We start from the raw sequence: 16,464 nt of genomic DNA on the forward strand, positions 1-16,464 counted from the left end.
TTACGACAGACTGCTAAGGGAGGCATGGCTCATTGTGCCAGGGGAGGGAAAACCCAATCAGGAGGGGAAGTGACTCACTCAAAGTCACACAGCATGTAGGCAACACGGTTGGGTCTCAGATTGAGGGCTCCCCCTTCCCCATCCTCTGCAGAGCATGGCCTGGACCACCAGCATCAGTGTGGAATCCAGAGGTGAGTGGGCTTAGAAGACGTCTCAAAATAGCCCATTTTAACGGACTCTTTTTTTTTCTTTTGGAATGAAATATTCATTTCTTTCCCATTGTAGGCAAAGCTTCACATATATTCCCTTCCTGATTGCCATGGCAATCTGACAGCTGTCTCACTACCCAGAGGAAGGGGGCGGAATGATGATCGCTTGCTTGGATAGGCACTTGTCACTGTGAATGGAACCATTCTCAGGTAGGTTGGGACTGGCTTGAACTGTTGAACCGTTCCCTTTTAGGGTCACTCGGGAGGGAAGACACATACTCTTAATTTTAGGAAAATAAAGTGTATAGTGCAACTTCATTATTTTCCTGTCACTGGAGTATTGCAGAGCTTTATAACATGTTCACACAGCACCCCGAGGGAGCCTCTTTTCTGTTTTATAGGACGTTCCATTCAGTTTGTCTGGGACTGAATTGTTCTGTTTTGTTTTCTGGTACCTTTAGGGAGTGTGCATAAGAAAACCTATAATGCAAATGGAAGCATTCCTCCCGGGCCCCTCATCCATTTGTAGTGATGGAACAAACGAGGCACAAGAACCTGCGGTATTTTTGTGTGTGTGTGTGTTTGTTTCTCAGGATCACAGACTTCATGACTGAGAAGAGAGTATGATAGGCCCTATGCAATTAACCTAAGTCCCTTTATCCCAGTGAGAAGAGTAGATTCCCATCCATTTGGGCTCATGGAAGACCATAGGGCATGAGTATTGGGAAAAGCGAGGAGGAAACCTCTTGGCTTACCAACAGAGCAGTCGGGACCCATCCAGTTGGGATCACAGCTGCAGAGACCTGTGTCGGGGACGTAAGTGCCATGTCCACTGCACTGGTCTGGGCACTGGACTCTTGCCAGCTCACAGTTTAGACCACCCCAGCCAGGGCTGCAAAGGCATTCTCCATTTACGCAGACCCCATGGCTGGAACAGGTGGGATCCAAGCAATCAACTGAAAAAAAAACAAAGAGGACAAGTATTGATCACTCATGGGAGTGGGCCATGAGACACCACCTTGCTGCTGAAGAAGCCAGTGATTCACTAATTCTTATCCTCTTGGGAGCAAATGGAGCAGCCCAGGTAATACTTACGTGGTCTCTTGAAGAACAACCCATAAAGAATTCAAGGATTTTTATGTGCCCAAACACCGAATCTCCAACTTGAAGAGAATGTAAGAGAGAGAGGGGATTTTTCAAGCAGAGCTTTAGTGGGAACCAGATATAGAGGTGTGTCATTCTATGTTGAGAACCTTGTACTTCTAAACATTAGTACTTTAATTATATCATATCAGAGCTTCTGAGCCTGGAACATGAATACTGGTGATATCTCTACATGTATCCCCAAACCCAATTATCCCTCACTATCAGAGAGAAAAAGAAGGCTCATTCTAACTTCACTAATATTTGACTTCAGAAGGTAACAAAGGATTAAAAAGAAAACCAATGAAACTTATAAATGAGTCGCTTTCCTAATTAAATTTCACTTAGGCTAAGTTTAAAAGTAGTTTCCATTCATTGTCACACATCTACAACAGGAGTCAGTAAAAAAAGCAGGATAGAAGGGGTGAAGCTAGGTATGGAATGATCCCAAAGAGGTAATATTCCTAAATATAATCATGAGTGGACTGAATGGTGGAGTCTCTAGCTGTGGCACTGACATTCCCTCAGACTATCAGTCAGAAGAGTTAATGGTCAGATTTTGGTCACTGTCATTCTTGCTAGTTTTATCGTCTGTTTGGCCATCTAAGTACTCAGAGTGGGTATGCATCCAGTAGGTGACTTGAAGATTCCTACTCTAGATTCAACTCAAAGTGAGCTGCCAAATCCAGTTCTCAACAACAGGACTTTTGCATGGGAATTTGACTCCAAACCTTGGATATTCATCCAGCCCCAGAGTTGGATAAATAGGGCTTTTTAGAGGAAGATCAACTTCCTTAGGTATTTCTAACAAATGATACAATGGCATTTGAAGATGAGAGAAATGTACACCGTGGGGTTTGGATGGCAAACAGTGGTTTTGCAGAGAGCTCAGATGTTGTCTTGTGAATCAGAGAAATAGGGAAGTCTCATCACCTTATTTAGCTAAGACATACATTTTCTTCATTTTAACAGCTTGAAAATCAGCCCTCTCGGCCTAGGTTAAAGCATTTTCTTCTGCCGTCATCTGGGGGCACAGCCAGCTTGAGACCACTTTAAATTCTTTTTTTGAGGTTTTTTGGACCACTCTGCTGCTGTAATTTAGTCCCTCATGTGCATGTGTGCCATCATGTAGTTCAAATTCTCAGAGATTTTGATTTCTCTCTTTGCCTGATGCCAAGATTGAAACATACAAGATTTTTGGCCTCTTAAATAGTTCACCATGACACTGAAATGGCAACCCTTTGGGGTCCCAGATTTTTGTACCATAGTATCAACTTTTTTTCTTCTTATGGCATACAAAATAATGGTATGTTTTAAAATTGATGATACATTGGCTCTAAATATGACATTTAGATTACCCATGCCACAAATGATTTCATTCTAGGGTATGTCAGACATCAGGAACTTGAATTTATTAGAAATCACACTATTCCATGAAGTTTCCAAAGAGCAGTGCTCCCTTGAGGCAACAATATGAATTTTCAGTGTAAAGACATGTTTCTGATCTGATCCATTTGAATCTTCTCAGGAAGGTATTATTTATGAAAACCAGCTCAAAACTATTTGAGCCATGGGGAAACAGAAGCTGCCATTGATTATAAAAAAATAAAAAATACACCCTCAGAAAGGGGAATTTCAGTGATTTATTATTAGGTGGAGACGTTTATGATGATGCTACTTGCTCTGGTTGCAATCACTTTAACGGTTGAATTCATTGTCTTCGGTACTATCACTTCTGATGATACAACCTTTTCTAACACGTTCAAATTTTCTCAGGATGGTGGAGTGCATCTGGAGGTAAATGAATCGAAAGTTTCAAACAAATAGAAGACATTTACAAAAAGGCTGTGCAACGTCTTTGGCATCTGTCTTGTTCTTAGAACAGTCAAAAAATATAGTAGGTGTTCAATACCCAGTTGCTACAGGAATGAATGGCAGACTGCTATAAAGCATTTGTCATTACCGAGAAAAACTATGGAGAACTAACAACAAAGAAATGGTGCTAACAACTTCTTGCTTTTGGGAAGCATGCTGTGTCATTTGGGATCTGTACAATATGAGCTAATTCATTCAGAATCAATCTTGTCCATATTCTTCTAATACAAGGAAATCCCAAAGTTGTATTTTTTTCCTCTCTGCCCATCTCTAATACAGCAAAATCAAAATATACACAGAGATATCTCATGTGCTATGTGTCTCAAAAACTACCCTCCATCTATAATTAGCTATTTAAAATGTTTGGTGAGGTTCCAACAGCTAGGAGCTTTCAAAAACTTAAAAAAAATATACCATACACTTTTTCTTAAAAGGATGAAATAAAAAGTAATATACACCTCCCTAAAAGAAAATATAGTTTTTCTTCCAGACAAGTTAGCTTTCTCTTATCTATCTTAAATTATAGTATGGAGAAAAGAAGAAAATCCACTGAGATATATTAGTCCAGGAGTGGAATGTCATCAAGAGAATCATTTATTGTATCTAGATATATGAGCCAACCCTTTCAGTTATACAAGTAAATATGCTTTTTGTGCTATACAATTACAGCAGCTGATGGAATAACTAAATCCAGACTTTAAGAAGAGCAGTTTCATTATGAATTTTAAATTTGGTTCCAATTTCATGAGATGGTCTTGTGGCCACATCCTTAGAATCTTTAGCAGGCAGGAGGGACTATGGCATCTTACAAAGCTTTATAAATAGAAACAGTGTTACACTTAAAAGGGGGACAGTGGCCTTTACCAGCTAAGAACCATGTGCCTTACAACACCAGCCCCTTGGCAGCTGAAATCATTAGAACTCATTTAGTCTTGGGCCCTCTGTAGGTTTGACAAAAAAGGGTTGTGAATGCAATTTCTATCCCTAAGGATAAAAAAAGAGGTCAAGGAATTTTACAAACAATATGTACTATAAACCCCTGAAGAACCATGAATTACATTTATGAAGTTAAATGTCATTGAAAAATGACTCAACCATGAAACTGACAAGAAAACATGGCTGACTTGAACTAATATGTCAGTTCCTCTCTCATCACCTGCCCACTCCCCCAGATATCATTAAATGAAACCTCGTGAATCCATCCTTTCATTTTCTTGTGCAAATTTGTTAATAGTACAACAATGTTTATACAGCAAAAATGGAGGATGGCAACTATTGATTTCGTTGCCATGGCCATTTCAGGTAAATTGTCTGAACGTTATGACTATGATGAATATCAGAAATAAAAAGCTAAATGGAAGAAAAAGTGCTGATCCAGAGTTTCTGATTCCATTTCCTATTTTGAAAACAGCATATGAATCACCTCAATTCATTCTTTTTGGGTAGCAGAAATCAATAGAGGAGATTTCATCCTTTTATAATGATCCACATGGCTTTCTTGTTTTGTTGGATGGTTAATTCATTCCGAACATTTAAATAAGACTGGTTGGTAGAGTAAGAAAGTTGAGAAATCACTTGAAATTCTACTCACAAAGATACGTACAATCTTTACTGGAGGGAAAAAAATTCTAAGACGGGCAATGTCATTGCTTTATCATTTCGTTCTCGCCAAATGATGTATGCAAAAGGTCGTTTTAACCTTTCTTGTCATGTTATTGGCCTCTCCCATGTTTTCAGCAAATGCAGCTTTGCCTTCTGCAATCCATTTATCTTTAAGAACTTTAACCTTTCAAGCAGGGTTATTAAATCAGTCCTTCCTCTATCCAAACTCCCAATTTGGTTTTATGATGCAGATGGAGGGAGGCTACCTTTTATAATAGAGGGGAAAAAAAAACATATAGAGTGTTGAGCAAATGAAGATCTGGGGGTCAGACTTCTGGGTCCCATTAATGGCATTACCACTGATGTATTGGAAAATCTTAGAAGAATAATGTCATGGAAGCTGACTCTTTGTAGCCATAGTTCTAAAAACTATGAAATGGGAGATTTCAGAAGGAGAGCTTTTGTATGTTTATCTAAGGATAAGCTACTGTCATTACTTTGTCGTGAGGGCTGTAATGATTTTTTTTTAATAGAACCCTGGAGATCTATTACTTAACAGGATGGGAGAACAGATCCACTTGAATCTGAGAACCTCATAGCACCTGAGGCCCCTTTTTCTCAGCTTGGCAGTGAGAAGCTGAGAGGCAACATAGGCATATGGCACCTAACAGAGTCTTTTCTAGGAGGACATTCTGTGTGGTCCTCTCAAGTTGTTTCACATGGGGTAGGTGGTGGGCTTCACTTTTCCCCTTAGCTTGTTGGGTGAGATGATACTTTTTCCACTGGGAATGTGGGAGGGAAAAGTGCTGTTTGAGTTGCACGGGGATGTTTGCCTGGGAGACACATGTAGAAGAAAGGTGCTCAGCTGGAAAATAACAACTGAGCCAATTCGAAGGGTGGGAGTGGGCCAGGGATAGAGAGCATCAAGGCTCTTACCTGACTATGAACTCTGGTTCATGCTTTATATTGAGAGAAACAAGAGATGAACAAGCCGAGACTGTACTATGGAAGCACAAATACAGAGGGGGAAGAGTGACAGGCAGTTTGTCAGAGTTCCTTCGCCTTATAGGTCTCAACACCTTGTACCAAATAACTCTTCTACAAGCACTAACCAGAGTGACTAGGACTGTAGCTGGCTTCTGATCAGCTCCAGAGCGGTGCTCCTTCTCAATCCCTGTACTGCCTCCTCCATGCCGCCTTCCTGCTCACTGAGTCTCATCTCTGATAGTGTCTTTTCAGATTGGATTCAGTTTATTACACCCCTAACTTTTCCCATGGGTGCTAGAGGCCACCAGAATGCATGTTATACTGAGCATTTCAGAATTCACCAAATTCCAGTCCTGTGCTACACAGCCACCCTCCTCTAATTCTGTGTGATTTAGGTTACCAGGACAATGTGCCCTACAACGTGTCTCTAAATGACATGGCTGCCTATTGTCTTTCAAGTCTGACTGCTTTCTGTTGGTATTAATTTTTGTAAAATGTACACATACATATATGGGTACTAGATTACCAGGGGCAGTTTAAAAAAAATAAAACAACTATGGGGAACACAGGGAGATTAAGGATTCTTGTTTATTTATTTATTTTTCTGGATAGCTTTAGTAATTCCCAAATCAGAGGATTTTAAATAAAGCAGAAGAAAAGAGGAAGGAAGATGGGGAAGTAGAAGAAAGAAAAAAGGGTAAAGAAGGAGCAGGAAGGGGGGAGAAGGAGGAGTTACAGGCAAAGAGAAGAAAGATAAAGGCAGAGAAAACAATTTAAAGAAGTAGCCAATTAACATAAAGAAGGGTAAACAAAGCATTCCTTCCAGAACCCCTCCACAGCCCTGTGTTTTCTACAACTTCAGAAGTCTACAAAACCCAAGGCATTTGAAGTTCTCTGTGCAAAATGTTGAAGTTTCCTTTGCAAAATGCGGAGCCTTGGATTGGGCTCCTTAGCAACCGTCTGAGCCTGTAGTAGCCTCCCACCTCTGCTGCTGCCCAGCCTGGCCCTGCAGCACTTACCTTCCTCACAGTGCTCGCCTTTGTGGCCAGCAGAGCACACACAGTTCCCATCAATGCAGGAGCCATGGCCCCCGCAGGAAGGATCGATACACTGATTCATGGGCACATCACACTCTGCGCCTTTCCAGCCGCTGTAGCACTGGCACGTCCCTTTGGAATATTGTCCGTTTCCACTGCACAGGACGGGGCAGGCAGCTGCAAAAACCAGAGACAGAACACCAGGTCACAGGGGGCAGTGCCTGAAGGGTTGTGTCTGTCTATGGAGGCAGAGCCCACCTGGCATTTCAGCTTTGTTTGCAATATTAGAGGTTGGAAACTCTGGTCATGGAGGTGCGGAGCCATCTTCAAATAAACAATTACTATCACAATGACAACAACAAAAATGCTACTAGTAACAGCAGCTACCACCAATTAGATGCTTATTATGTGCCAGGCACAGGGTCAAATGCCCTATGTACAATTTATTCCTTAATCACCATAATCGTTCTATGAGGTGGAGGCTAGACTCTGGATGCCTGTTTTACAGATGAGGCTCAGACTGGTCAGATTAGGCAGCCAAAGCCACAAAGCTCAAAAGAGGGGGAGTCCCCTTAGAAAGCAAGTTGGCCCAACTCTAAGCTGTGCACTTGATCAAGCTACATGGATTCGTGTGTTATTATTAGTGGTACAGGAGATTAGGATCCATTTTGCTGAGTATTTAGCTAATTGGCTTCTATTCCTGACAACTTTATGTCCATTAAAAAGAAGTGGGATGGGCTGTGGTTGACACACTCAATCTCTTTATGTTTTAGCTTCCTTATCTAGACTACAAAGAGATAAATGTGTAATAAAGAATAGACTAAACATGCCTGGACTATTAAGAAAAAGAAATCAAGAAGGGGAGGGCAAACCGAAGATCTGAAACTTGTAGTGGTTCCTGTCCCAGCTGGAACTCCCCTGCATTTGTGCAGAGGAAGAGGGCTGAAAGTCATCGAGGACCATCTGGTATGAGATTACCCAATGTTTTTCACCAATCTCGGCTCAAATGTGCCAATTCACCACTTTTAGAGATCAAGACTGGGATTTTAGTGGTCACCTTCAGTCTTTGGACTCTTCCTTTCAGAATCGGTTTGTAAAGAACCTAAGTTTCCAATGTGGCTTCTCATTTTGGGCCTAGAAGGAGGGCACAACTGCCTGCTTTGGAGCTGGCACTCAGGGGCCTTCAGAAATGACCGAGAGAGATGTTTCAGAGACTCCTGGTTTACCCATGATTTGGAATGCATGGGTTCTGAGAATTTTACATGTACATGTATGTGTACAGACCAAACTGTGTCACAGGACAGGGATGCAATTAGATCGCTGCAGTAAGTGGTGCCACCCTGCCTCATCAACTGTCCCCTGTTGTCATGTATCTATCTTGTTTTTATAGTAATTAGCTCTCCTTCTGTGAGAGTCTAATTTCCCAGAGATTTAGTAAACCCCTTGAGGACAGGACCATGTTCATCATTGTTGATTTCCTTTTAGCTCTGCAGTCATCAATGTTGATGTAAGTAAATATTTCTCCTATGTTCCTGATATTTAGACATCGTCAACTAGGAGGTTATGGCAAGCACTAAATAGCCATTTATGAAAGACATGGAAAACACAGTTTGTGGAATAGACCTCATGCTGCACACCTGGTACCTTTTTCTGAGGTTTGTAACTTAATTACAAACTTTTCTGAAAAAAAAATCTTAAAGTTGACATATGGTTGAGGGATGTCCTGCCCTCCCCCCAGTGTTTTATTATAGGATAGTTGTGGAAATTATTTGGGCTATGATTCTTAGCAGAATTCTCATCCTTCTGAATCTACCAGAGAAAAATGAGTTCAAAAGTGAGAACATCAAAGCCACATAATTGACTCTGGATAGACTCTCTTTAAATGTAGAGAGCATGCTTTCTATTCCAGGATACTTTAGCAGAGGTCTGTACAGAGTTGCTACACATGCTGATTGTCTAAGGCAAGGTAGAAGAAAGCTTTGAACCCAGGGTGCCCAAGATACAGGTTAGGGACTGTGCAAATGTGAGGAAGCATGAGAAAAAGTATGGTCTTTTGAAAAGTTTTGAGAGGGCTTTGAAGAAAAAGTAAATTTGTTCCATGTCAGTTTCTCATGAAATATGCTAAGTTCTATGTCAGGAATGGCAAATGTATGATGTAAATTACTATTCTCCCTTCCTGTACCTCTGCAGACATCATCAATTGATCATGGCATCTTGTTGCCCTGAGCCTAGACAGAGCCTCAAACCTTCAATGCAGTGCCCAGGTTGAGACCTGCAAGAAGGCAGAATTGGCATTTCAAGAGAAAATCCACTTTCCATTTTTGATCTAGGTAACATTAAAGATATCTCTTCTACTGGCAAGACTAGAATCGGCATCATTTCTTACCCCACTTCTACTCTAGCCCACTGAAATAGGAAACTAGTGAGAAGGGTGGCCACACATACAGTGAAATGAGCTTCCAAGGGCTGTTTCTGAGTTGAGGATTATATATTGGACAAGCTGCCATGAACAGCAGAGAAAGTTACATCAAATCACCCCCACTGGACCCCCACTGCACCTTCTTTCCTCTCAAAGGGTGGAAGAGGGTAGAAAGTAAGGGGTGAATAAGTATTATCTTTATTAATTGACAAAATAGTCACAATTATTTTATTTATTCATACTGCAACTATTTCTCTTCTGTATAAACTCCATGTGGCGAAAAAAAATAGGATTGTCTAGAAGGTAAGAATGGATTTTATTTAAAACCAGGTGCTTGGGAAATCAAATTTAAAATGTGACCTACTTAAATTACTCAGGGGAAGAAATGGAGACTCGTCAGGTCAGAGAATTCTCCACATTCTAAATGCAACTTTCCTTCAGTATGTTTGCTGCATGACCACTGGGAATGTCGTAAGAAATGCAAAACACTGTGGTATTCTCTGGAAAGCAAGGCACTGGATGGACTTGGCTGATGCCACATAAAAAAGTGGAAGCAGCTTAAAGAGGAATGAATTTTTCTAGTAATCCAGGTGCCACTGGGGGCGAATGCAAAAGCCAGATGAGAGCCTTCTAGTGGTCACTGGGCTCACCTGCATGGAGAGCATCATCCCTCAGGAGTAACTGATTCATTCTCAGACATAACTCAACCCAGACCGTCACAGTATGTAAGGCTCAGCCTGATCCTCATTTGAGAGGCCGAATGTGGGGACCTCCCAAATTCATAACTTTTCTTATATTTTTACTATCACAAATCTACATGATTGTTTTATTTAAATGACAGCTTATAGGACAAACAACTCTTGACTCCATGCTCTGCCCAGAGGTAATATGGAGCAGAAGCAGAAAGAGCAAAAATTTTGTTGTCAGAAAGACCTGGGCTTAAAAACCTGGCTTGCCACTTACCAGCTTTGGGAATTTGGCCAGATCACTGCATTTCTCTGAAATCCAATTTTATCTTCAATGTATCATTTTTTCAGACTTAATGGGAGCATTAAGTGCAATTATGCATGCAAGGACTCAAAGTAGTAGCTGACACATGGTTTACAATGACCAGATGTTCCCTCTTGAAATTCCAGACTGAACCTCCAAAATGACTTCAAGGGTTAATAAAATAAAAAATGCAGTGTGTCTCAAACGTGTGCATGCACGCACATACATACCTCCACCACCACCACCACCAGGCTATCAAATAATACTAATGGAAAGAGTTCATCTTCTTCTTCCCGCAATCTTCTCTGGTTGTGGGTGGGAGGTGGTTTTGGAATCACATGTGGAGTGTTTGATGTCCCTGCCTCTCTCTCCTCTTCCTGAGGCTTACAGTAGCAGAACATTGCGCATTCAAGCTACTATTTAAAATTAATTAAGATGTTTGCACAAAGTGACTATTCTTGTTTTACAAATCTAGTAAATAGAAGCTCTAAGACTCACGCAGAAGAAAAATAAATTACTGCTGCCACTAACAAATGACAAGTTAACAGGCTGATGACAAAAAAAAAAAATGACACAATTTAGATTCACCTAAATGTGTAAAGCTCATTTTAATGATCAAGCTGGAGGGTTTTTTTCTCCCCCAAGTTCTCTGTAAGGGATGAAATGAATTATCAGTGTTATTTGCTCAGTGGGAAGTAACAGGACAAGCCACCCATATCTTCTGTTTTCTTTTTTTAAATGTTTATTTATTTTTGAGAGAGAGAGAGAGAGAGAGAGAGGGAGTGAGTGAATGAGCATGAGTGGAGAAGGGCTAGAAGGAGAGAGGGGGACAGAGGATCTGAAGCTGGCTCTGTACTGACAGCAGCAAGCCTGACGCGGGGCTCGAACCCACAAACCAAGAGTTCATGACCTGAGTCGAAGTCGGAAGCTCAACTGACTGAGCCACCCAGAAGTCCCTCAAATGTTGTATCTTTTAAAAATTATTTGAAATATGATTGAAAGCCTCTGTGGAAAAGAGACTTGAGAATATTTGAACCTAGTAATCTGGGTAAATTGTCAAACTAACACTAACGATTAATTGGTTGTCTTACTTCCCAGTTAATCAATAAATACTTATGAATAACCTAATATGTACTAGTAGCTGGGTTAGGTGCTAGGAAAAGAATGATGGAGAAATAAAGATGCCTGATTGTCCTGAAGCAATTGAGGATCTAATATTTGGGTGATAAAGGCAAAGCAAAGCTCGGTATCCTTAACACGAAAACTGGTGTCTCATGGTCTTTCCACATTGTGGAATTAGCTTGGTGCTCAGCAAAATGGGTTAGGAAAGAGAAGTTTCATTTCTTGCTAGGTCCCTGCAAGGAGCTCATCTGCAGAACCAAGGTGGGGAAGTACTCTGACCAGGGAACTTGGTGGGATGCAGATATGCCTGATTTGGATTCTTAGATGAGGACTTTTGTGGGCTCTAGGGCCTAGTTTGCCCACACCCAGGCAAGGAGCTGAATCATAGCCCTACCCACTGTGAAGAGTGTCTTCTAGCTCCATGTGACCAGAATGGCTGGTAACAGCTCCTGGAAGCTGTGTAGTCCAACTGTGCTTGAGCCAAGAGGCAGACAGGAAGATCTGGCTGCCCCCAAAGCAAAGCTAGTACCACGCATGGAGGCTTTCTGTGCTATTCACAGTAGGGGGATTAATTCATGCCAAGGCTGAAGGTAGCTCTCAACCCCTCCCACCTGAAGAGCATGTTTGGAAGTTGAGAGTAGTCTGGAGCCTTCCTTCTCCCTTCCACATAGGCAAGGGGGCTGAGACATAGCCCCAATCACTATGGAGTGTGTCTTTCAGCCTTATCTAACCAGGGCTGGTAAGAAAAATGTGAAAGCTGCATGGCCCAGTAGTACTAGAGCTGAGAATAGGGGAGGTAGAGCCAAATTTGCAGAGCGAAGCCAGTAGACCTGTTTGGCCCCAGAACTTGGAGTATAAGTCAGCTTGCATTAAGACAACAAAGAGTTTTACTGGTTTAGAGTGGCTTCCCCCACAGTGCCCTGGCAGGAAATCTAATTTGTGGCCCTGCTTAATGCTGAATATTGCCTTCAGCCTGTGTGACCAAGGAACCTGCATAGCTCATTCAACAACCCTACATACAGTGGCATTTGAACAGAGAGCATAGCCTGTGGTTTCCTTTGTCTGTAGAGCAAAATGAGTGGCCTCATATGACCAAGAATTCAGTGAATACCCTGGCCTGATTCAAACTCTCAAACAATGAACTGTACAAACCTTGGGTCCTGGTTTGTTGCCCTGACTAATTCATAGCCCATCTATAATACCTAGCTCTAACCATTTATGAAGCCTGATCAGAGAATCCAGGCAGCCATGAAGCCCATCCCATAGCTTCACTTGGGTAGAGAACCAAGCCAGCAGTCGTATCCAACTATTCTTAGCCAGTGGTAAATCCCTTCACCCTTGTCCTCAGGGCTCAAACAGTTGTCCTGCCCCAAAACAGACCATAATATCAGGCTCTACCTGCCCAGGGACATTACCATAAGACATATTCAGAAGCCCAAAATGAGCTGATTGGTGAGGAACTATATCTTCCAAAGCAAACCTGTAAAATCTGCAAGAGAAGTCTCAACATAAAGAATCAAGGACCACAAAAAAATTAGGTAAATATGACACTACTGAAGGAAACTATAAAATTCTATACTGTACTGATCCTACAGAAATGGAGATCTATGAACTGTGAGACAAAGAATTCAAAATAATCCTCTTAAGGAGGTTCAGTGAACTCCAAGAAAACACAGACAACTAAATGAAATTAGCAAAACAATGCATGAACAAAATGAGAAGTTTGACAAGGAAATAGAAACCATCAAAAACAAAACAAAAACAAAAACAAAACTCAAGTTGAAAAATATAATAGCCCAACTGAGAATTCAATATAGAGTTTCAAAAGTAGTAGACTTGACCATGCAGAAGAAAGAATCAGTGACCTGGAGGATAGAATATTGGAAACTACCCAGTTAGTGGAGCAAAAAAGAAAAGAATGAAAGAGTGAAGAAAGCCTACAGGAATTATAGGACACAATGAAAACAGATAACATTCACATTATCTGAATTCCAGAAGATGAGATAAAGAGAAAGGGACAGAAAGTATATTTAAAAGCCAATAATGGCTGAAAACGTCCCAAATCTAGGGAGATAAATGGAAATCTAGATCCATGAGACTGAAACAAATAGGTTGAACTCAAATAGGGCTACACTGAGACACATTAATTAAATTGTCAAAAATCAAAGGTAAAGAATTTTAAGAAAATCAAGATAAAAGAGAGAAGTAATATACAAGGAAACCTGTATAGAACAATCAACAGACGTCTCAACAGAAAATTTTCAGGCCAGGAAAAACTGCGATAACATATTCCAAATACTGAATAAAAATAACTGTCTACTGAAAATTCTATACCGGGTGAAACTGTCCTTCAGAAACATTGGAGGAATAATGACCTACCCAAATAAACAAAAGCTGAGGGAGTTCATGACCACCAGACCTGACCTACAAGAAATTCTAAAGGAGTTCTGTGAGTGGAAGTAAAAGAATGCTAATTAACCTCAAAAAAAAAAAACACAAAAACAAACAAAAACAAAAAAAAATGTAGTGTAAATCTCACTGGTAATGGTAAATATATATATAGTTAGATTTTGCAATATGGTAATAGTGGCACATAACTAACTTACAACTCTAGCTCTAGTTCTAAGTTATACAATTACATGTAAATTGTAATAGCAATAGCCTAAAATGTGAGTGGGAGAAGTATAAAATATATGAATTCTATTGAAATTAAGTTGTTATCAGTTTAAGATATTATAAGTTTAAGATATTTTATGTACCCCTCATGGTAATCCCAAGGGAAAATCTTGTAGCAATTACACAAAAGAATACAATAAAGATGCTTAAGCATACTAATGCCAAAAGATATCAAAACACACAAAAAGCAGGATAAGAAATAAGGAACAATGGATTTACAAAACAAGCAGAAAACAATTAACAAAATGGTAATAGTGTTTACTTATCAATAATTATTTATTAAAAAAATTTTAATGTTTATTTATTTTTGAGACAGAGAGAGAGAGAGAGCAGGAGAGGGGCAGAGAGAGAGGGAGACAGAATCCCAAGCAGGCTCTGTGCTGTCAGCACAGAGCCCAATTTGGGGCTCGAACCCACAAACTGCAAGATCATGACCTGAGCTGAAACCAAGAGTGGGATGCTCAACCCACTGAACCACCTAGGTGCCCCTCGATAACTACTTTAAATGTAAATGATTAAAATTTCTAATCAAAATACAAAGAGTGGCTGAAAGGAAAAAAGACAAGATCCAACAATATGCTGCTTACAAGAGACTCACTTTAGCCACAAAGACACACAGAGAGTGAAGAGATGGAAAAAAAGACATTTCAAGTAAATGGTAACAACAACAAAAAGGAGGGGTAGCTATATTTATACCAGACCAAATAGACTTTTAAAATGATAAAAACAAACAAACAAAGAAACAAGGAAAGTCATTATATACAGGGGTCAATAAGAGAAATAAGAGAAAAACAATTGTAAATATTTATGTACCAAATATTGAAGCACCTAAATACATAAAGTGAAAACTAACAGAGCTAAAAGGAGAAATAAATGATAAGATAATAATAGTTGGGGACTTTAATACCCCATTCTCAACAATGGATAGATCATCCAGACAGAGAATTGATAAGGAAATAGCTGATTTGAAAAACAGTATGACTAAATGGACCTAAAAGACATATAAAGAACCTTCTATCCTACAACACCAGAATATACATTCTTCTGAAGTGCACATAAAACATTTTCTAGTATAGACCACATGTTAGACCACCAAATAAGTCTTAGAAAAATCAAGGTTAAAATTATAACAAATATATTTTCAGACCACAGTGATCTGAAACTAGAAATCAATAGCAAGGGGAAAATGGGAAAATTCACAAAAACATGGAAATTAAACAGCATCCTCCTGAGCAAACAAATGATGAAAGAAGAAACTAAAAGTGAAAAAGTTTTCTTGGGACAAATGAATATAGAAATACAACATACCAGAACTTATGGGATGCAGTATAAGCAGTTCTTAGGAAGTTCACAGCAGTAAATGCCTACATTAAGAAGCAAAAAGAACTCAAATAATGACATAACTCTATGCCTTAAGGAACTAGAAAAATAAAGAACTAAGGCCAAAGTTAGCAGAAGAAAAGAAATCATAAGGATTCGAGCAGAAATAAATGAAGTAGAGAACAGATACACAACAGGAAAGATTAACCAAACTAAGAGTTGGTTCTTTGAAAAGATACACAAAATTGACAAACCCCTCACAGGACTAACCAAGAAAAAAACAGAAAGAATCCAAATCAACAAATTTAAAAATGAAAAAGGAGACATAATAACTGACCACACAAAAATACAAAGGATCAGAAAAGGCTACTGTGAATAACTATACACCAACAAATTGGACAACCTAGAAGAGATGGAAAAATTCTTAGAAAATCTGAATAAACAAATTACCAGTAAGGAGATTGAATTAGTAATAAAAAATCTCCCAATGAAGAAAAGCCCAGAACCAGAATTCATTGGTGAATTTTACCAAACATTTAAAGAAGAAGTAACACAAATGTTTCTCAAACTCTACCAAAAAATCCCAACTGGAGATCCTGTTTGGGAAAATGAGAGTAATCTGGAATGGCCCCTCTTCTTACCATCCAGGCAAGGGGGCTGAGAATATATTTTATGAGGCTAGCACTGTCTGATACCCAAACCAGAAAATAACACTACTAGAAAAGAACACTACAGGCCGATATTCCTAAAAAATATAGATGCCAAACTTTCACCAAAATACTAGTAAACTGAATTTAGCAACACATTAAAAACATCATTTGTCATGATCAAGTGGGATTTATCTCTAGGATGTAAAGATGGTTCACATACATAAACCAATTAATGTGACACATTCTGTTAATAAAAGGAAACAAAATAATATCATCTCAATAGACACAATAAAAAGCCTCTGACAAAATTCAACATCCACTCATGATAAATACTCTTAACAAATTAGGCAAAGAAGGAATATATCTCAACATAATAAAGCCTATATATGAGAAGCCCACAGCTGACATCATACTCAACAGTGAAAGGTTGAAAG

At 39.7% G+C, this 16,464-nt stretch overlaps 1 protein-coding gene across 3 annotated transcripts in view; it reads right to left on the reverse strand.

Moving 5' to 3' along the window:
* The window catches only part of TENM2 (teneurin transmembrane protein 2), a 943,516-nt gene that overhangs the window by 146,313 nt on the left and 780,739 nt on the right, over positions 1 to 16,464 (reverse strand). For all 3 annotated transcript variants that reach the window (XM_047073159.1, XM_047073150.1, XM_047073168.1), the window contains 2 exons: positions 6,836 to 7,030; positions 965 to 1,165 (listed from right to left, as the gene is read on the reverse strand). In XM_047073159.1, coding sequence (XP_046929115.1) covers positions 965 to 1,165; positions 6,836 to 7,030 — 396 coding nt within the window. The remainder of the gene's footprint in view (positions 1 to 964; positions 1,166 to 6,835; positions 7,031 to 16,464) is intronic.

The sequence above is a fragment of the Lynx rufus genome, unplaced genomic scaffold (assembly GCF_022079265.1).
Source record: "Lynx rufus isolate CCGP_SWC_20201006 ecotype Redwood Valley unplaced genomic scaffold, mLynRuf1.p SCAF_1, whole genome shotgun sequence".
Taxonomy (NCBI): domain Eukaryota; kingdom Metazoa; phylum Chordata; class Mammalia; order Carnivora; family Felidae; genus Lynx; species Lynx rufus.